The sequence below is a fragment of the Chlorocebus sabaeus genome, chromosome 20 (genome assembly GCF_047675955.1).
Source record: "Chlorocebus sabaeus isolate Y175 chromosome 20, mChlSab1.0.hap1, whole genome shotgun sequence".
Taxonomy (NCBI): Eukaryota; Metazoa; Chordata; class Mammalia; order Primates; family Cercopithecidae; genus Chlorocebus; species Chlorocebus sabaeus.
The window spans coordinates 114,460,986-114,481,136 of record NC_132923.1 but is presented as its reverse complement, the minus strand read 5'-3'; the positions used below and the strand labels follow the sequence as shown (position 1 = coordinate 114,481,136).

At 54.5% G+C, this 20,151-nt stretch overlaps 1 protein-coding gene across 1 annotated transcript in view; it reads left to right on the top strand.

Annotated features, from left to right (window-relative positions):
• EPHA8 (EPH receptor A8) overlaps positions 1–12,010 on the top strand; it is a 39,488-nt gene extending 27,478 nt beyond the window's left edge. Inside the window, exons 9-20 of the mRNA XM_073008020.1 lie at positions 1,028–1,152; positions 1,226–1,388; positions 3,101–3,194; positions 3,972–4,039; positions 5,520–5,684; positions 5,864–6,049; positions 6,336–6,397; positions 7,017–7,226; positions 9,009–9,158; positions 9,247–9,437; positions 9,650–9,823; positions 9,986–12,010. Of these exons, the coding sequence (XP_072864121.1) occupies positions 1,028–1,152; positions 1,226–1,388; positions 3,101–3,194; positions 3,972–4,039; positions 5,520–5,684; positions 5,864–6,049; positions 6,336–6,397; positions 7,017–7,226; positions 9,009–9,158; positions 9,247–9,437; positions 9,650–9,823; positions 9,986–10,100 (1,703 nt within the window). The 3' untranslated portion in view covers positions 10,101–12,010. The remainder of the gene's footprint in view (positions 1–1,027; positions 1,153–1,225; positions 1,389–3,100; positions 3,195–3,971; positions 4,040–5,519; positions 5,685–5,863; positions 6,050–6,335; positions 6,398–7,016; positions 7,227–9,008; positions 9,159–9,246; positions 9,438–9,649; positions 9,824–9,985) is intronic.
• The last annotated feature ends 8,141 nt before the right edge of the window (positions 12,011–20,151 follow it).

Genomic DNA, 20,151 nt, shown 5'->3' with positions numbered 1-20,151 from the left:
TGCAAACAGTGGCCTCATCAAATCCTCCCCTCCCCCTGGCAGGTGGTGCTCATTAGCTTCACTTCATAGAAGGGGACCTGGCGTCCACAGACAGCAAGTGACTCACCCAGGGTCCCAGCTAGCGAGAGGGAGCCGAGTCCCGAACCCACGTCTGGCTCCTGGGCTGGTGGGCTTTCCCCTGGACCACACCCTTCCAGTGCAACTCTGGAGCTGCTTCTTAATTTCTCATGCCAGAATCATCAGCAGCATTTATTGGGCACCTACTCTGTGCAGTGCCTGCCCTCAGGGAGCTCCCAGTTATGCTGGGGATGCCCAGACATGAGGGAAGACTTAGTCACATAGGGTAGAGAGTCAGAACTCGGAGTGAGCAGAGGGGAGGAGGAGGCCTGAGGGCTGGAGGGGCAGGAAGGACAGCACAGTTCCCTCTGTTTGACTGTGGCTGTGGCTGTGTCTGACCCCTCCTAGCAGGCTCCCCACTGGGCTGACCGCACCTGAGCCAGGAGGGAAGGATGCATGAAGAAAGGCATGGGTGACTCCGTCAAGGAGGGAGGGGTGGATGGGCAACCAAGTGTGACCGGGAGAATACCTGGGGCTCAGCTCACCCTCTTCCCTCAGCATCCAGAGTTGTCCCAGCTACGCCCTCCAAACCCAGGCAGTAAGGGGCCCTTTCCTCCATTCTTTCTACACTTCTTTTGCCTGACCTTTCGTCCTTCCTCAAGCACTCCCAAGCAGCTGGCCCATGCCAGGCCCTGGGCTGGAGAGCGAGACTCAACCCTCTTCTTGGCCAAGCCAACCCTAGCATCCCAGACCATGCCAGGCCACACCAACCTCAGGGGACTGACCCCAAGTGGCCACCAGTGATTTGTTGAGAGAACTGGAGGGTGCTGGCTGTCCTGGGGCTGGGGCAGGACCGTCAGGAAGCTGAGCAGGGCTGGAACCAGCATCCCTGGGTGGAGCCTGGGAAGGGGTGGGAGAGAGGCCACCCCTTGTCTCCCATTCGCCCATCTGATGGGACTGGCCGCCCCAGCCCCGTCCCAGGTGGTGGTGATCCGGCAAGAGCGGGCAGGGCAGACCAGCGTCTCGCTACTGTGGCAGGAGCCTGAGCAGCCCAACGGCATCATCCTGGAGTATGAGATCAAGTACTACGAGAAGGTACCACGGGCAGGACTGAGTGGGCGGGGCTGGGCCATCAGGGCAGGGCCCACTGACCACCATCCCGTGGCAGGACAAGGAGATGCAGAGCTACTCCACCCTCAAGGCCGTCACCACCAGAGCCACCGTCTCCGGCCTCAAGCCAGGCACGCGCTATGTGTTCCAGGTCCGAGCCCGCACCTCAGCAGGCTGTGGCCGCTTCAGCCAGGCCATGGAGGTGGAGACTGGGAAACCCCGTGAGTGCAGGGAGGGGGCGGGTGTGGGCGTGGAGCAGCTCAGGCGCCAGGACCCTGGGGTAGAGGGGTGGCTGAGAAGAGAGCTAGTGCGAGCTGAGCTGGTGCCAATGCAGGATTTCTGCTCTCCTTGCCCTACCAAGTGGAGTTGTCAGAGTTTTTTGTTTAATTGAGACAGTTTCACTCTGCCACCCAGGCTGGAGTGCAGTGGCGCAATCTCAGCTTATTGCAGCCTCCGCCTCCTGAGTAGGGTTCAAGGGATTCTTCTGCCTCAGCCTCCACAGTAGCTGGAATTACAGGTTTGAGCCAACACACCCGACTACTTTCTTTTTTTTTAGACGGAGTCTTGCTCTGTTGCCCAGGCTAGAGTGCAGTGGTGTGATCTCGACTCACTGCAACCTCCACCTCCCAGGTTCAAGCAATTTTCCTGCCTCTGCCTCCCGAGTAGCTGGGACTATAGGCGCCCCCACCACACCCAGCTAATTTTTGTATTTTTAGTAGAGACGGGATTTCACCATCTTGGCCAGGCTGGTCTCGAACGCTTGACCTTGTGATCCACCCACCTCAGCCTCCCAAAGTGCTGGGATTACAGGCATGAGCCACCGCTGCCAGCCTAATTTTTTGTGTATTTAATAGAAATGGAGTTTCACCATGTTGAACAGGCTGGTCTTGAACTCCTGACCTCAGGTGATCCACCCCCCTTGGCCTCCCAAAGTGCTGGGATTACAGGCATGAGCCACTGCACCCGGCCTCTGTCGGCATTTTCGCAGATGAAAAACCAAGGCTCAGAGAAGGACAGTTGCTCGCCTAAGGCGGCAGAGATGGTGACAGCCCCCCACACACAATGGCTGGTACTGAGATCAGTGTCAGGGTCTGGGACCAGCAGCGTTGGTCTCACCTGGGGACTTACTAAAAATGCGAATTCCCAGTCCTCACCCCAGCCCTTCAGAAACCCTGTGGGTGGGGCCCAGCCATTTGGGTTTTAACAAGCCCTTGGTGATCCCCAGGCACTGTCACATTTGGGACCCTCTGGCTTCGAGGCTGTCCCTTTCACTCTCCTGCCCCAATCTCCAGCCTGAGTCAGGGTCTCCTGTATGTGCACCCACTGCGTGCTGGAGCTAGGACAGATAGCGACCGCCCACCTGGCACTCACTGGGCATCTGAGTGCCTCCAGTGCTCGCAGGCCTGGCACCCCCTCGAGACCACCCGGATGGGAATCCTGAGCCCTCCATCCTATATACTGTGTGGCCTCGAGTCAATTCCGTGAGTTCTCTGAGCCTCAGCTTTCCATCTGAAAACTGAAGATAATGCTGGGGTCTCCCTGGAAGGGATGTGGGGAGGGTTTACTGAGGCTTGAAGGTACAGCTCTCAGCACACTCTGTGTTGTCACTGTCAGGATAACAGGAAGGACAGGCGTTTATTGGCTCAGAGGACACACGAGTCTTTCCCGGTCCCACAGCCCCAAGAAGCAGCGGCACCAGCATTAGGAAGCTGGGGCATCCAGGTCTCAGGAGCTTGAAGAGGAAGCTTAGGAGAGGGTGGGGTGGGAGCAGAGGAGGAGCTGGCCTGTGCCCTGACTCTGGGCTGGCTCATGGCTAAGGAGGCTCCCCACTGGCCCCAGGGTCCCAGCCAGGCAGGCTCAGAGGACTGCCAGACCCCTGGGCCCAAGGCCAAGGCTGAGAGCCTGGTCCCCCAACCCTGGCTTTCCCCTGCAGGGCCCCGCTATGACACCAGGACCATTGTCTGGATCTGCCTGACTCTCATCACGGGCCTGGTGGTGCTTCTGCTCCTGCTTATCTGCAAGAAGAGGTGGGTGGTCTGGCCCAGCCACACCCAGCCCCTCCTCTCAAGCGCTGTACCTCCTGCCTGCCCCCAGCCCCACCGAGCCGGTGGTCCCCGTGTGCCTGGGGCTGGCTCACTTACAAATACATCACCTCATTTAACCTAATGACATGCCAGTGATGTAGAGATTCTGACCTCACTTTGCAGGTGAGTAAATTGGGGATCAGAGAGGCTAGGCTTCTTGCCAGAATCACACAGTTGATAAATGCCAGAGCTAGGACACAAGCCTAGGTCTGTCAAACTCAAGCCCGTACTCTCAGTTACTTTGTCCTCTCCACTCCATTTTGGAGGGAGGTAGAGACAGGATAGTGTATGGGCTTGGGGTCCCAGACAATGAGGATCATCTAATTGATGGAGAAATGGTGACCCAGGGAAGGGAAGGGAAGGGGCTGGCCAAGGTCACCCAGTGTCGTTGGCCACAGAAGCCTCATCTCTCAGTGCCCCACCAACAGTGGTTTCATATAACATTGGGCTGACAGCGTCGTAGACTTTGCCAAGAGGGTCAGGTGGACTCAAGGGCATTTTGAGGATCGCACAGTGCTTGTGACTGTCATGACTGTCACAGTTTAGCTGGGTTGAGAGCCTGAGGTCAGGGACTTTCCCCTGCAGACTTTGTAAGGAGCAGGAGCTGACCTGTCAGGGGAAGGGACATGAAGAGAGAAGCCATGACTCATCCCCTGGTTGGGGTCAGGTCCTGGGCTAGGGATGGCCTGGCCTCAGGCAGGGCGGTGCCCTCCTCTGCAGGCACTGTGGCTACAGCAAGGCCTTCCAGGACTCGGACGAGGAGAAGATGCACTATCAGAATGGACAGGGTGAGTACAGGGGCCCAGAGGTCTGGGGCAGAGGGAAGGCCATAGGGGGACCCAGTGCTGGACAGGGGGTGGCACAGATGGGAAGGAGGAAGGTGCCCAGTGAAAAGACTAGAGCTGGCCGGGCGCGGTGGCTCAAGCCTGTAATCCCAGCACTTTGGGAGGCGGAGACGGGTGGATCACGAGGTCAGGAGATCGAGACCATCCTGGCTAACACGGTGAAACCCCGTCTCTACTAAATATTACAAAAAACTAGCCGGGCGAGGTGGCGGGTGCCTGTAGTCCCAGCTACTCGGGAGGCTGAGGCAGGAGTATGGCGTGAACCCGGGAGGCGGAGCTTGCAGTGAGCCGAGATCTGGCCACTGCACTCCAGCCTGGGCGACAGAGCAAGACTCCGTCTCAAAAAAAAAAAAAAAAGAAAAGAAAAAAAGAAAAGACTAGAGCCTGAGAGACAGACTCCAGGATGTCACAGAGACCTGGTGTCCCAGAGGGCAGCGCCGTTCATGCCTCTTGGACTCTCAGACTACATTCAGGATGCTAGAGATCCTCTCTCCAGGGAAGGGCACACATTTGTATATGATTTCCGAGTGGGAGTTCATATACTCTTCGACAATGAACCCCTACTACGGAGAGATTTTCAGGATCCTGTAGAGATCCCAGACAACAAGGCGAATCTCGGGACGCCTCCCTCCATGCCCCACTCCTGTGCCCATGGCAGACATTAGCATCAAGCATGGTGCCAGTTCCCACCAGGCCTGGGTGCAGCCTCAGACTCCTTAACTACTTTTTATATTTATTTATTTATTTATTTATTTATTTATCTATTCATTCATTCATTCATTCATTCTGAGATGGAGTCTCACTCTGTCACCCAGGCTGGAGTGCAGTGGCTGAATCTCAGCTCACTGCAACCTCTGCCTCCAGAGTTCAAGTGATTCTCCTGCCTCAGCCTCCCAAGTAGCTGGGATTACAAGCGTGCACCAACACTCACTGCTAATTTTTGTATTTTTAGTAGAGACGAGGTTTCACCATGTTGGTCAGGTTGGTCTTGAACTCCTGACCTCAAGTGATCCACCTGCCTCAGCCTCCCAAAGTGCTGGGATTACAGGCGTGAACCAACGCGCCTGGCCAGAAACTATTTTCAATGAATCAAAGTTGACCCTTGTGGCAAAAACTTACTTTTGCGACATCCCTACTCCAGAACAATGGAGAAAGCTCTCAAGGACTGTAAAAGTGACCCCAGAAAATGGCAGACATGCCCAGAACTCTCTGGAGACTCCACAGCCCCATAGAAACCCCAGAGCGATTCCAGACACCCCGCTTTCACGTGGGAAGTACTTATGGGGTGCGTGTTGTTTGCTAGCACATCCAGAGATTCCCAGAGACACCCCTCACTCAACCCAGACCCATCCCAGGCCCAGGGACTGCTGGGAGAGAGAAATCCCTCCTGGGCCCCACTGAAGGGCCTCCTCCTGCCCCTCAGCACCCCCACCTGTCTTCCTACCCCTGCACCACCCCCCGGGAAAGCTCCCAGAGCCCCAGTTCTACGCGGAACCCCACACCTACGAGGAGCCGGGCCGGGCGGGCCGCAGTTTCACCCGGGAGATCGAGGCCTCTAGGATCCACATAGAGAAAATCATTGGCTCTGGTGAGTCTCAGGGGTTGTGAGGGCGGGGACAGCACGGGGCAAGGTAGGGGCACCCAGGGCAGAGGAAGCGTGTGACCCAAGGGTCTGGCAGGCCCAGGGGGCACAAGGGCCTGGGAGCCTGGGGGAGTCTGAGGGTCCCACTGCCCCTCCTCCCCACCTGCCCCTCTCGGGGCCTGCAGGAGAGTCCGGGGAAGTCTGCTACGGGAGGCTGCGGCTGCCAGGGCAGCGGGATGTACCCGTGGCCATCAAGGCCCTCAAAGCCGGCTACACGGAGAGACAGCGGCGGGACTTCCTGAGTGAGGCGTCCATCATGGGGCAATTCGACCACCCCAACATTATCCGCCTCGAGGGTGTTGTCACCCGCGGTAGGTGCCAGGCAAGGACAGCCTCCCCCTGCAGTGCCCCTCCTGCCTGGACAGGCCCCTGGGTCCATCCCTCATCCATCCTGCTCTGCCCCACCTGACCCTGTTCTCGGCTCAGGTCCCCAAATGACTCGGGGTGCCCAGAGCCTGGGACCCCAGTGGAAATCCAAGGCACCCTGGGGCTTCCAGTGCTGGCACAGGTCCTGGGATGGCAGTATGCTCCTGGGGTCTCTGATCAGCAGCTCTGAGCCCCAACCAAGAGCCACCCTCTCCCCACTGCCCGCCCCAGGCCGCCTGGCAATGATCGTGACGGAGTACATGGAGAACGGCTCTCTGGACGCCTTCCTGAGGGTGCGTGTCCCACCCCTGCCTCTTGCATGGGCTTGGGGAGGGAGGTCCAGTCTGGGTTTTTGGGAGCTAGTACAAAGCCCTCTAACTCTCCTCCCTGGCTTGGACACCACAGGCTGGGGAGTGGGAGGCAGGTATAGGGAGGAGGTCTTCGCGGTCAGCCAGTCAAACTGCCTTTCGGCCCCCATTGCATGAAAGTCCCTCTGCTCCACTGGGTCCTGCTGCCCCGCACACAGGCTGAGGGAGGTGCCTCTGTGGGAATCCAGGCCCCACCCAGCTAGGGGACATGCTGGCTGTGGTGGAGACTGCAGGATTCCCAGCTGCTGCCCTGCAGTTTCTTTGCTGGGTGCTCTTAGGCACAGAGCTTAACCTCTCTGGGCCTCCATCTCTCGTTTCACAAAATGGGTAAGCCGTCATTGCTGCCCCACCTACCTCTCAGGGTTGCTGTGAGGGTGAATGAGACCAGGAGAATAACCCTTAACTACAAGGTGCTTCAGAAGCATGGAGCACTTGGTAAATTGCAAAGCGCCATCTAGAGCATCCTACAGATGGGCGGGGTTCCTGTTCACGGACCAGGCGCCTCACTGGGCCTTCCTGAAGCCCAAGCCGTGTCCCCCTGCAGACCCACGACGGGCAGTTCACCATCATGCAGCTGGTGGGCATGCTCAGAGGAGTGGGTGCCGGCATGCGCTACCTCTCAGACCTGGGCTACGTCCACCGAGACCTGGCCGCCCGCAACGTCCTGGTTGACAGCAACCTGGTCTGCAAGGTGTCTGACTTCGGACTCTCACGGGTGCTGGAGGACGACCCGGATGCTGCCTACACCACCACGGTGCGTCGCCCACACTCCTTCTGGCTAGACTAGGGAGTGGGGAGGTGGCGCCGGTGGCACCCAGGGCCCGACAATTCTTCTGCAAGTAGTTGAATGAAGTTGGCAGTTTCGGGGTAGCCCTCAACCTGGGGCACATCCTGTTTCTCCTCTTCACGCCAGTGCCTTCCTCTGGGAAATGGGAACAGCCTTGCCTGGCTTTCCTCTGTCACCAGGTGGCCAGGGGAGACCCCAGGGCTGGTCCCCAGGGTCGCTCACTCACCAGGAGACTTGAGGAGGATTGGAATCTCCCCGAATTGTACCCAGACTCCACATCTGTCTCTAAAGTTTGCCTAAAACCCAGCTGTTTGCAAACATGTTCCATAGGGATTTGGACCTCTCTAGAGGTGCCTTAGGGGTGGCCTTAAAGGCAGGAGCTGAGCGCACAGGGGTCAGTTTCCACCCCACCCTAACAGGAGCCCTCCCTTAGCCTCTGTCCCACAGCCTCTGAGTAAGGTTTCCCATGGAGAAAGGATCCTGTGACAACAAAAGAAAGAAGGAAGGAAAGGAAGGAGGGAGTGGAGAGAGGGAGGGAGTGAGGAAGGAGGGAGCAAAGGGAGAGAAGGAGGGAGGGAGTAGGGGAGGAAAGAAGGGAGGGAGAAGGAGGAAGGAGGAAGAGAAGGAGGAAGAAAGGAGGGAGGGAAGGAGGGAAAGAAAGGAGAGAGGGAGGAAGGAGGAGGCAAAGGAGGGAAGGAAGGAAGGTGGAAAGGAAGAAAGGAGGAAAGGAAGGGAAGGGGAGGGGAGTGTGGAGAGGAGGGGAGGGGAAAGGGGAGCCAAAGGAAGGGAGGGAGGGAACGACAAAGGGAGTGGGGGAGGAAGGAAGGGAGGGAGAGGGAGGGAGGGAGGAAGGAAGGAAATGAAGGAGAGAAGGAGAGACGGAGGGAAGGAAGGAGGGAAGGGAAAGAAGGAGGGAGGGAGTGGGGGAGACAGGGAGGAAGGAAGGAAATGAAGGAGAGAAGGAGGGACGGAGGGAAGGAAGGAGGGAAGGGAAGGAAGGAGGGAGGGAGTGGGGGAGGAAGGAAGGGAGTGGGGGAGACAGGGAGGAAGGAAGGAGAGAAGGAGGAAGGAATGAGGGAAGGAGAGAAGCAAGGAGAGAAGGAGAGAAGGAGGGAGGAAGGAGAGAAGGAGGGAGGCAGGAAGGAAGGAAAGAAGGAGGGAAGGAAGGGAGGGAGGAAGGCGGGAGGGAAAGAAGAAAGGAGGGAAGGAAGGACAGAAGGAGGGAGGAAGGAAGGAGGGAAGGAAGGAAGGGAGGAGGAAAGAAAGGAAGGGAAGAGGAAAGGGAGGAAGAAAAGAAGGAAGGGAGGAGGAAAAGAAGGGAGGAAGGAAGAAAGGAAGGAAGGGAGGAGGAAAGGAAGGAAGGGAGGAGGAAAAGAAGGAAGGGAGGAGGAAAAGAAGGGAGGAAGGAAGAAGGGAGGAAGGAAGGAAGGAGAAAGGAGAAGGAAGTAGGGGAAGAGAAGGAAGAGGAAGAGTTGGAAAATGACTAGGCTGTGGCCCCTGAGCCCCCTTGGCTTGTCACTGGTACTGGCTGAGCACCTGCTCGTGCCAGGCGTCTCACTCCTTCCTTCCTTCGTCTTCACAGCGGCTTTTGAGGGGCCTCCCTCAGGACAGGTGCTCTGGGAAGTGGGGGCTGTGTTGTCCCTCTGGACTGGGAAACAGAACCCCAGTGTTTAGCTCTCTGACTCAGAGGGCTCGGGGGACATCCTGCCAGGCCTGGGCAGCCCCTTGACTCTTGTGTGTCCATCGCAGGGCGGGAAGATCCCCATCCGCTGGACAGCCCCAGAGGCCATCGCCTTCCGCACCTTCTCCTCAGCCAGCGACGTGTGGAGCTTCGGTGTGGTCATGTGGGAGGTGCTGGCCTACGGGGAGCGGCCCTACTGGAACATGACCAACCGGGATGTGAGTACCGGGCCCTGGCGGGGGCCGCAGGCGGTGAAGACTTGGGGTGCCAGGAGGGACGGCTGAGCCCAGCGCTGATCCCCTACAGGTCATCAGCTCCGTGGAGGAGGGGTACCGCCTGCCCGCACCCATGGGCTGCCCCCGCGCCCTGCACCAGCTCATGCTCGACTGCTGGCACAAGGACCGGGCGCAGCGGCCTCGCTTCTCCCAGATTGTCAGTGTCCTCGACGCACTGATCCGTAGCCCAGAGAGTCTCAGGGCCACCGCCACTGTCAGCAGGTGCCTCATGCCCACCCCAGCTCCTCGAGGCCCAGCTGCCTCCCAGTATTGCCCCAGATCTGTCCCTGGGACAGTTTGGCCCTGAAACCTGGACCAGGCCCAGCCTGGGCCCCCGGCCCCTGCCCTTCCTGACCCCTTCCTCAGCCTGCCTCTTCTGGGGGGTCCAACCTCCCAAACCCCCTGGCCACTTACCAAAGGCCCCTGTGCCTCAGGTGCCCACCCCCTGCCTTCGCCCGGAGCTGCTTTGACCTCCGAGGGGGCAGCGGTGGCGGCGGGGGCCTCACCGTGGGGGACTGGCTGGACTCCATCCGCATGGGCCGGTACCGAGACCACTTCGCTGCGGGCGGCTACTCCTCTCTGGGCATGGTGCTACGCATGAACGCCCAGTGAGTGATGGCTGGGGCTGGGGGCCCATGCGTGTGGGGGTGGGGCGGGGACCCAGAGGCAGGGCCGCCGAGGAGGCTACAGGTCCAGATCCATGGCCCTGGCTGCGTGCGCGGCTCCCAGCCTCCCAGGCCCAGCTGGCCAGCAGCACCCTTCCTTCACAGAGACGTGCGTGCCCTGGGCATCACCCTCATGGGTCACCAGAAGAAGATCCTGGGCAGCATTCAGACCATGCGGGCCCAGCTGACCAGCACCCAGGGGCCCCGCCGGCACCTCTGATGCACAGCCGGCAGGGCCCAGGTGGCCACCAAGCCCTCCCCAGGTCATGCCAGCGGCAGAGGACGTGCGGGGCTGGCAGCAGGCAGGGCGGCCCCAGGCCTCTGCCCTCCTCTCGGGCGCTAGGGGAGCTGAAGGCTCCGCCACAGGACCTGGAGTTATCAGGGGTCAGGTGCCTGGGAAGGGGCCTTTGGTGACCACCCTGGCCAGGCCACCTGTCCCCCAGGGCAGGCGCCTTCTCTTTTCCGGAGCCTGGGGCCTCCACGCCACAGAGTCCAACAGGGACGTCACTCGCCTGCCTCTGTGTGCGTGTGTGTGTGTGTGGTGGGGGGTGTTCTCACAAGGTCAGGGGATCCCGAGTGAACAATGTGTGATCATGTGTGTCCACCTCTTGGGGTCTCAGCATGGACGTATGCATGTTATGAGCGTGTGCGTATCTGTTAAGCCTGGAGGCACATGTGGGTGATGGTGGATGATGTGTCATGAATGAGGAGATGTGTGAGCAGGGAACTCAGTGTGTGACACCGCCAGGTCCAGCACCCACGGGGACGGGGGAGAGGCACACCCCTACATCCCCGCACACCTGGAGGCTGGAGCCAGGGGCCACTTCTGAACTGCACCAGCACCAGGCCCCCCCTCATCTCTGCCTGGGTGAGCCCACCCTGGCTGTATCTCAGGTCTGGGTCCTCCCTCTAGCCGAGGAGGCCACCTGCAGCCTCCACCCAGCTCCCACCGCTGCTTCAACAGGAAAACAGGGTTCCCGGCCAGTCCCGCTGGCCGCCTTCATGGAGGCATCATGGCAGAGCACATGAGACGCCCTCAGCTGGGCTTGGCTGCCTGACCAGGGCCAGGGGCTCAGCAGCCCCCTCTAGCCTCTGATGCCTTCCCTCCACGGCCCAGGTCTCCTCACTCAAAGTCCCTTCGCCAACCTATCACTGCCCAGCCCTGACACCTCCCCCTTGTCCCCCAGGCCTAGGATCAGGGACCAGAGGATCCTAGCTTCTCAGCCCCCAGCCCAGCCCTTCCTGTAGCATATGGGGATACCGAGGCCTGGAGAGAGGGGTGATGCCCCGTCCCAGGTTGCACCACAACCAAGTGGCAGAGTCGGGGCTCCTGCCTCCCGCCAAGGCTCTTGTCCCCATACACCATCCCACATGGGCGCTGGGGGTGGAGGTGCCCTGGAAGCCCTGCCCGCTCACACTGACCTCCCCCTTATGGCCCACCAGGGTATGTAAATATCTCTTTTCTACCATGTCAGAATATTTTTTCCTCACTCCTGACAATGCAAAAATGGTCTTCAAAGCACATAAAAAGCACCCAGGGTGATAAAGCCCCATCCCGGAGGCCGTTGGCAGGCAGGGTAGCAGGAACCCCACCGTGTGCCCCCTGCCAGCCCCAGAGGGAGGGGTGAGCCCAGTTCCCCAGCCCTGTCCCCCCTCCCCATAGCCAACACAGCTATCCCGCGGGGACACCAGCACTGAGCCCCCTCTCCCTCCTGCAATAATTCGGGGAGTCTCAGCCCCATCCAGGTGCCGCGGCCAGCTCTCTACACCTCTATATATTATATTACTATATAGCCGAGCTGTTCTTCCTTCCTATGGAAGTCGGAAACATGGTCAGAACACGATCTGGGGCGGGGGGAATCCTGTCTTCTTCCCCACCCCCACCCCACTCTTACCCGGTTTCTGGGCTCTGGATCCTCACAGTCATGGAGGCACCGTGGGCCTGGCACTTGCAAAAGTGTGGCCCCTGACTCTAGCGTGGGGTCCCTCTCAGGGTCCTAGGGATCTGCCTCTATGTGGTCTCCATCCTGACTCTTGAAATTACCCACAATGAGAATAAATTCTGCCTCATCTTTGCCTGTGTTCCCCATTTTTCCCCCATCTCTACAAGCTTGACATCTCCTGTTGGGGAAGGGCCAACCTCATACTGAGCACCTACTGTTTGCATCCCATTCATTTATCTCCCCTCTGGTTTTCTCATCTGTCGGGAGAGGTAGGATTAGTGCATGCATTGTATATACGGGGAAGCTAAGTCCTGGTTCAGCCAACCTGCCTAAAGCCAAAGAACAGACTGGGGCATGAATCAGAACCTAGATTTGTCACACCCCAAATCCCAGGCTCAGCTAGGAAGCACCCCACAGCCCCAAATTCTCTCTTCCAAGAGGTGCACATGGTGCTTAACCTTAGAGTCCAGTCCCTTCCAGATGGGCATTGCCCTTGAGTTCTCTTGGGGGAGAAAGATGCCCCCATGGAAGAGGAGGGAAAGGACATTTCCTGGAAACAGCTTCCTCAGGACTAAGGGGGACCACTGGGAGACCTGGGTGCTGGGAGGCAGAATAGGGGAGACAGGGTACAAGCATCTTCCATAGTTACATCAGGGAGCTGAGGACTCCCTCTGCTCGTGGGGAAAGGGAGCAGCAGCAGGGGTTCTGGTCAGAAGACAGAGATAGAGGCAGAGCAGAGGCCAACAGTATCCATTTGTGCCAGTGGCTCAGACATTTGGGGAAGGTGCTCCAGGGTCTTAGAGGTGAGGGAGTGGATGATCTCCAGCTGAGTGAAGGGCTTCACTCCTGAACCTCCCTCAAACTGGGGAAGTGGGAACAGGCAGAAAACACCTACACTGCATTTCCTACGTTGTCTCGCTCGGAATCACAATAGCACTATGAGATTGAGAATATCGTCCCCCACTCACACATGGCCAAAAGCTTACTTGGAGAGGCCAATGTCCCACATGGCAGAGCCACCACATAGAGCTAAATCTGTCGATTTCAAGCCAGCTATACTTCCTTGAGACTCCGAACTAAGCACCAGGTCCTTTCCTCACAAAACCAGTTGTTTCCTGTGAGGAAGAATCTGTTACTACAGACTTACCTTCCCTTAAGGGGAAGAGATCCTAACATCCTATTGGGCGATAGGATCCAATCATCAGATCCTAATCAACACCTGCTCTGTGCTGGGTGCTACTGGGGGTACAGGACTATGAGACGCAGCCCTTCTTCTCAGAAGCTCAGAGACTAGGTGGAGGTGCAGACTGCACAAAAGAGGTTCCCTCAATCAGATCTAGTGTGCTAAATGTCCAAAAAATGGAGCACACAGAAGGGTTCCAGAGTGTTAGAGAGAGCCTTGACAGGCAGGTCTGTCATTGGAGGACTTACTGGAGGAGGAAGCATTTCAGTTGAGCACTGAAGAATGAGAAGGGTTTGGAGGTTGATTTCCAAGGCAGTCCTTTGTGCAAGGCATGGAACGCAGAGGAGAGGAAGAAACAAACCATGTTCATGGATGGGGAGCCTCACCACCACAATGCTGGCTATACCCTTCCAATTTAATCTATGCATTTTTATTTCCAATAAAAATTGCAATGGGGTTTTCTCCGCAACTTGACAGAGTAATCCCCAAATGTACATGGAATAATAAAGAACACAGAACAGCCAAGACAATTTTGAAAAAGAAAGAGGAAGAGGAAGGGAACCTCCCCCATCAGGTATCAATAGGCACTATGGAGCTCTAACAATTAAAATAGATTTGGTCCCAGGAACAGATCAACAGATAGTAGAACAGAGAATAATGCCTAGGGGCAGATCAAAATATATAAGAGAGTGTGAAACAAGACAAAGGGTAAAATGGTCTTGTTAACAGATGATGTTGAACAATTGAATACCCCTATTGGAAAACAAAATTGGATCCCTGCTCACACCACTCACAAAATAAGTTCCAGGCTGGTTAAAGTCCTAAATGTGAAGAGCACACTATAAAACTTTACAAGAAAACAGAGGAAAATAACTTTATGATCTTAGAGTAGAAACTAAACAAAACACAAAAAGCATAAATGATTTTTAAAATGATAAATCTTATTACAATTATTTCTGTGTGACAAAAGATGAATAGATTTCTTAAAGCCACTGGCTGGGAGAAAGTACTAGCAATCCATACGAGCAAGAGACAATTAGTTTCCAAAACAATGTTTTTTATAACTCCAGAGAATCAATCTACCAAAACATTCCAGAGCAATAGGAAAAGGGGCAAAAAAAAAAAAAAAAAAAAAAAGTGAATAAATACCAGAGGAAGAAATGTGAAAGGCCAAACAAGATATAAAAGAGTCTCAACATCACTAGTAAACATGGAAATGCAAGTTGAAACAATAATGAGATGGCTCATTACACCAATCCGATTGGCAAAATTAGTGTCTAACGTGAGTATTGATGAAGATATGGGGGAAATAGCAATGTTTATAAACTGCTGGTGGGAATTTAAATTTGCACAGCTACTTTGGAGAGCAATTTGAAAATGCTTAATAAACTTTAAGACGAGCAAATCTATGATCTAGCCAACTCCGCCACTAATGTGTGCCTCTTAGGTTAAGTTTCCTAATCGGGGCCTGAGTCAGGGATTCTTGTGCAGTGATTTATTGAAGCAGAGCTCTTAGGTGAAAGAGAGATGGGATGGCAGATAGGGTGGAAGCGCTAGGCAGTGATATGTTCTCAGTTGGAGATTAGCTTCAATCTGATCCCATGGGAGCTCTGGGGCAGGAGTGACAATGCGGAGTCGGTCTACCTCGAGGCAAGGGAGCCAAAATTTTCTACCCCCATGTCACTCAGTCATCAGCTATGGCCACCCCATAGGAAGGATGGAGAAGTGGTGTAACTGTGGGCAAGGGAGTTCCCAAGAAGGGAGTAGCTCTGAGCCCTTAGTGTCAACACTCACAGCTGGAGGGTGGGAACACCTACAGGTAAAAGGCATCTGAGTGGGACATCAGCAATGTTTTCCACCGTGTCCCAGAGAAGCATACTCATATGCAGAAGCATACATGTCCACGGATATTTATTGCACCTTAGTATGTAATAGAAATACAAAGAGGAGCCTAACTGCCTCCCAGCAGGAAAACAAAAAATAAACTGCTTCATAAGTGCAATAAGATAATCAACCACCGTTCAAACGAACAAACTAGATCAACATCCATCAATAGGGATAAGTCTCCAAACGTAACATGGAACGAAAAAAATAACAAAGGAACCTCCACAGGTTTACACCATTTATGTAAACTTTAAAAAAATATATGTAAGAATTGAATACACAGGTTTTGAATGCGTAACTAGGTAATGACAGCATAAAATATGCACGAGGCAGATAAACACCAGGTCAGCACAACTGTATCTGTCTTTCATTGACATCTCTTTTGTAAAAATAGGGGACTCTGAAGCAAATATGGCAAAATGTGAATATCCACTTAATGTGTGTCTGTTACATTATTTCTCGATTTTCTCATATGCTGAAATGGCCTATAATTTTAAATAAGAGTGTTTATAAAACACAAAGGGGACGGGGCTATATGAGAAGTCTCTGTACTTCCTGGTCAATTTTGCTGTGAACCTAAAACTGCTCTAAAAAATAAAGTTTCTTATTTTTAAACACCCACAAGGGAGGGAGGGGTTCTGCAGCCTGCCTTCAGGAAACTTGGGGTCTCAGAAATGGGGTTGGGGAAGTGGGGGGATGGTGGGGTGGGGAGGTTGGAAGAACTGGCTCTTCTGGGTTGAGGGGAGGATTGACGCTGTCCAGGGTCCTGGACCCCGGTGGCGGGGGCTGGTTGCGCTGCGACAGACCAGCAGATCTGGGCAGTTCTCGCCCCAAAATGTACACGGAGCCTAATCATGTCCACCTGCCCCTGGTTCTGCTGCCACCTCCTCTTCCCTCAGCGACTGCGGAAGCCTCCTCAGTAGCCTCCCCACTTCCTCTCTGGCCCCCATAATCCATTCTCCGCAAGCAGCCAAAGGGATCTTTTAAAAACATAAACCAGATCTTGCTACATTCTGGATTACAATCCTGCAAAAGCTTCCTATCAAGTTTACAATAACGTGGAAAATCCTCCCCCGACCTCCAACGCCCTCCCGCCCCCCGCCCCTGTCATCTGCTGCCGCCGGCCTCTCCAATCTCTCTCCAACTATCTTCCCCTCTCTAGTGCCCTTCTTTTCTTTCATTTATTTAGTTAAAGACAAGGTCTTGCTCTGTCACCCAGGGTGGCATGATCTCGACTCCCTGCAGTCTGGATGGACTTCCCGCGCTCAATCAGTCTTTCCTCCTCAGCCTCTCAAGTAGCTAGGACCACAGGCGCAGGCCACCACACCTGGCTTATTTATTTACTTATTTATTTATTTTATTTATTTATTTATTGTAGAGACAGGGTTTGCTATGTTGCCCAGGCTGTCCTCTTACTCCTGAGCTCAAGCGATCCGCCCACTCAGCCTCCCAAAGTGCTGGGATTACAAGCATGAGCCACGGCGCCTGGTCCCAGCGTAGCTTTTTTAAAATCTGTACCCACCCATATCTCTGGCTTTGCTTCCTGTCCTTACTCTCCAGCAAGTCCACAGGAAACCTCCAGCCAGGGGGAAACACCTGCAAGTCTCACCCCTCTCCCCCGGCTGTGGCATGTATGTTTTCTACCAGAGGAATGTCCTTCCTCTCCCTTCTGCCCCTGGCCAATTTCAACTCACACTGAAGATCTCAACCTCTGGCTCCCTTCAGCTAATTCGAAGTTAGATGCCTCCCTTCTCTGAGATCCCACAGATTCCGGGGCTGCCCCCCTTGAAGCACTTATGTTCCACTGTCATCGATCTCTCACTTTCATCGTGAATGGATTAAGGCCAGAACTGTCTCCACTTAGAGAACCTCAGTGCCTAGTCCAGGGGGAGGGGGGACACGGTAATAATTCAGTGAATGAAAAATGTACAGGCAAATCGCTCTTACTGGGGCCCTGAGGATCTGCCCTAAAACAAGGCCAGTTTCCTCATCCTTCCCTTTCATGTGACCTTGAGGAAGTCACTTCTCTTCGAGCCCTGTTTCATCCTCTGCAACATGGGGCCACCACTTCCATCTACTCCACAGGATTGTCATGAGGATTGAAGGGTAATGTGAGGACAGCACGCAGGGGACAGTGTTTGTCACTATTGCTGGAGGGGGATGATTTGGTGTCTCTATGAAGGGACCGAGAGCAAAGCTGTTGGCAAGCATGGATGAGTCTTTGGGAATAAGAGGGGGGGCAGCCCAAGTAGTCGAGTCCCGGCCCCACTATTGCTCCTCTGTCACTCACTCCACCTCGGGCTGGTGGCCCAGACCCAGGGCTGGCCGCCCCTTTCACTCCATCCCCAAGGCCCAAGAATCTCTGCAGGACCCTCCAGCTCCCCTACTCTGGGCAGCTGGGGAAGGGTCAACTGCTGGATGGAATTTGCAGTCCTCAGAGGGTTTGCATTTCCATGTCTCCCGTGTTGGGGATGGTGGAAGGTGATGAATAAAAGATGGGGATGGGGGGAGCTCCTGTGGCTTTAAGAGAAATGTGATGAGCATTCAGAGTGGGGAGATTAGCGAGAAACTTCTCCCTGAATACCAAGAATGCAGGTTTCAGCATCCAGTGCAAAATCAACCAAAATCAACCAGAAAGCCACCTTTCTGCTGCGAAGTGACAGGACCCAAGGAAGAAGAAGGCACCCCAGGGCCTTTGGTGGGGAGCAGGAGGGGCCAGGAGGTCACAAACTCAGGTGAAGGAAGCCTAAAGCATCAGGAGAGAAGTACATGGATGCACGGCCAAGGTGACCCATGGATGGGACCAGGGTGGAGAGCAGAGGGGCATCCAGGTGCAGCCCTTTCCTTCCCGGGGTGGACGCCCTCTTCAGATGCTAAAATAATCCCCACACACACTCACATGAGAGGGGCTGTGGAGGCAAGGCTGTCTGCATGGCCTCTGACAGGAGCCTCGGTGGGTGGCTGATTGTCATGATTGTCACTAATGATGGGGAGTCGCTATTCACCGAGATTTTATCCTGTGCCACACAGAGCGCCAAGTGCTTTCCGTGCACTGTGCTTTTCAGTCCTCACAGCAACTTTAGGAGGTATTGCTATTACCATCCCTTTCTCACCAGTAAGAAAACCGAGGCACACAAAGGTTATGTAACTTGCTCCATGTCACACAGCAGGTGAGTGAAAATCAGGATCCAAACACAGGTCAGGCTGACTCCCTCGGGGAGGGGCAGTGCTGGTGTGTGCTGGGGCTGGGAGGAGGGTTGAGGATGTGGGCCCTGTACAAAGTTCAGGAGTCACCCAGCCAGCCAGCATGTCACACCTGAATCTGTCTTCCAGTTTCTCCTGGGGGAGAGTATCCCAGGCCCACTGGTCAGGGATAATGAGTGATGGGTAGAGGGATGCTTTCTTTCTTTCTCTCTTTCTCTTGCTCTTTTCTTTCTTTCTTTCTTTCTTTCTTTCTTTCTTTCTTTCTTTCTTTCTTTCTTTCTTTCCTTCCTTCCTTCCTTCCTTCTTTCTCCTTCCTTCCTTTCCTCTTTCCTTCCCTCCCTTCCTCCCTCTCTCCTCCCTCCCTCTCTCCCTCTCTCCCTCCTTTTTCTCTTTTTTTCTTTTTTTTTTTTGAGACGGAGTCTCACACTGTCACCCAGGCTGGAGTGCAGTGGCCAGATCTCGGCTCACTGCAAGCTCTGCCTCCCGGGTTCACGCCATTCTCCTGCCTCAGCCTCCTGAGTAGCTGGAACTACAGACACCCGCCACCTCGGCCGGCTAGCTTTTTGTATTTTTTAGTAGAGACGGGGTTTCACCGTGTTAGCCAGGATGGTCTCGATCTCCTGACCTCGTGATCTGCCCGTCTAGGCCTCCCAAAGTGCTGGGATTACAGGCTTGAGCCACCGCACCTGGCCTCCTTTCTTTCTTTCTTTCTTTCTTTTCTTTCTTTCTTTCTTTCTTTCTTTCTTTCTTTCTTTCTTTCTTTCTTTCTTTCTTTCTTTCTTTCTTCTTTTTTTCAGACAGCGTCTTGCTCTGTCACTCAGGTTGAAGTGCAGTGGTGTCCTCACAGCTCACTGCAGCCTCGAACTCCTGGGCTCAAGCGATCCTCTCACCTCAGTTTCCCAAGCAGTCAGGACTACAGGTGTGCACTACCATGCCTGGATAATTTTTTAAAATTATTTTTTGTAGAGACTGGGTCTCACTACATTGTCCAGGCTAGTCTCAAACTCCTGGCCTCAAGTGATCCTTCCATGTCAGTCTCCCAAAGTGCTGGAATTACAGGCGTGAGTCACCGAACCCCACCTCACTGCTATGAATTTGTGCTTAGATGTGAGTAGATGACTAGGAGGGGTTGTGACATATTTGTGCATGTAGTGGTGTGTGATTGCACAAAGGATACATGTGGCATTATCTCCACATGTGTATGACTGTCGGTGTACCACCATGCATGTATGTGTTCATATGAGTGTGGCTGTGATGGGTAAGTATATGCTATGAGCATGAGAGTGGTTGATCATGGGTGTGTCTTTGTGTGTAAAATCCAGTGACTAAAACATAAGATACACAAATGGGTTCGGTGCGGTGGCAGGTGCTTGTGATCCCAGTCACTTAGGAGGCTGAGGCAGGAAGGTCACTTGAGCCCAGGAGTTCAAAACCAGCCTGGACAACATGGTGAGACCCAGTCTTTACAAAAAATAATTTTAAAAATGACCAGTTTCGGTAATACCCTGCCTCAAAAAAAAAAAAAAAAAAAAAACAAAAAACAAAAAACACGTGCGTGTGTGTGTGTGTGATTGGTGTAGGTATAGTATTATATACACGATTGTATGTGTGCATGCTTGGTGTACATGTGTTTCCATGACTGTGACATGGGACAGCCTGTGACTGGGTGTGACTCGTGTGCCTGTGTGTACAGAGAACTGTGCGTGTGTGTGCACATGTCAAGTCAGGATGGTCACCTCTGATTCCTCTCTCCCCACCCCCGTCTTGTCCCCAGGATAATTTTTTGTCTGTTGAGACACTCAGAATAGGAATAATTTTGCTTCCATGCAAGGATCCTTGCAGGGACAGCCTGGACATGGAGTGTTCAATGGCAGATACTCAGCAGAGCCCCAGAGTCCAGCTTAACATGTTTCCCTCAAGATCCTCCCAGTGTCCCTCCCAGCCAGGCAGACAATCTTGGCTGTATCCTCATGAAAGGCCAAATCTCAGAAGGACTATGCAGCAGGCACATTAGATATACTATATATTGTATATCTTTCTCCCCATTTCATAGCTGG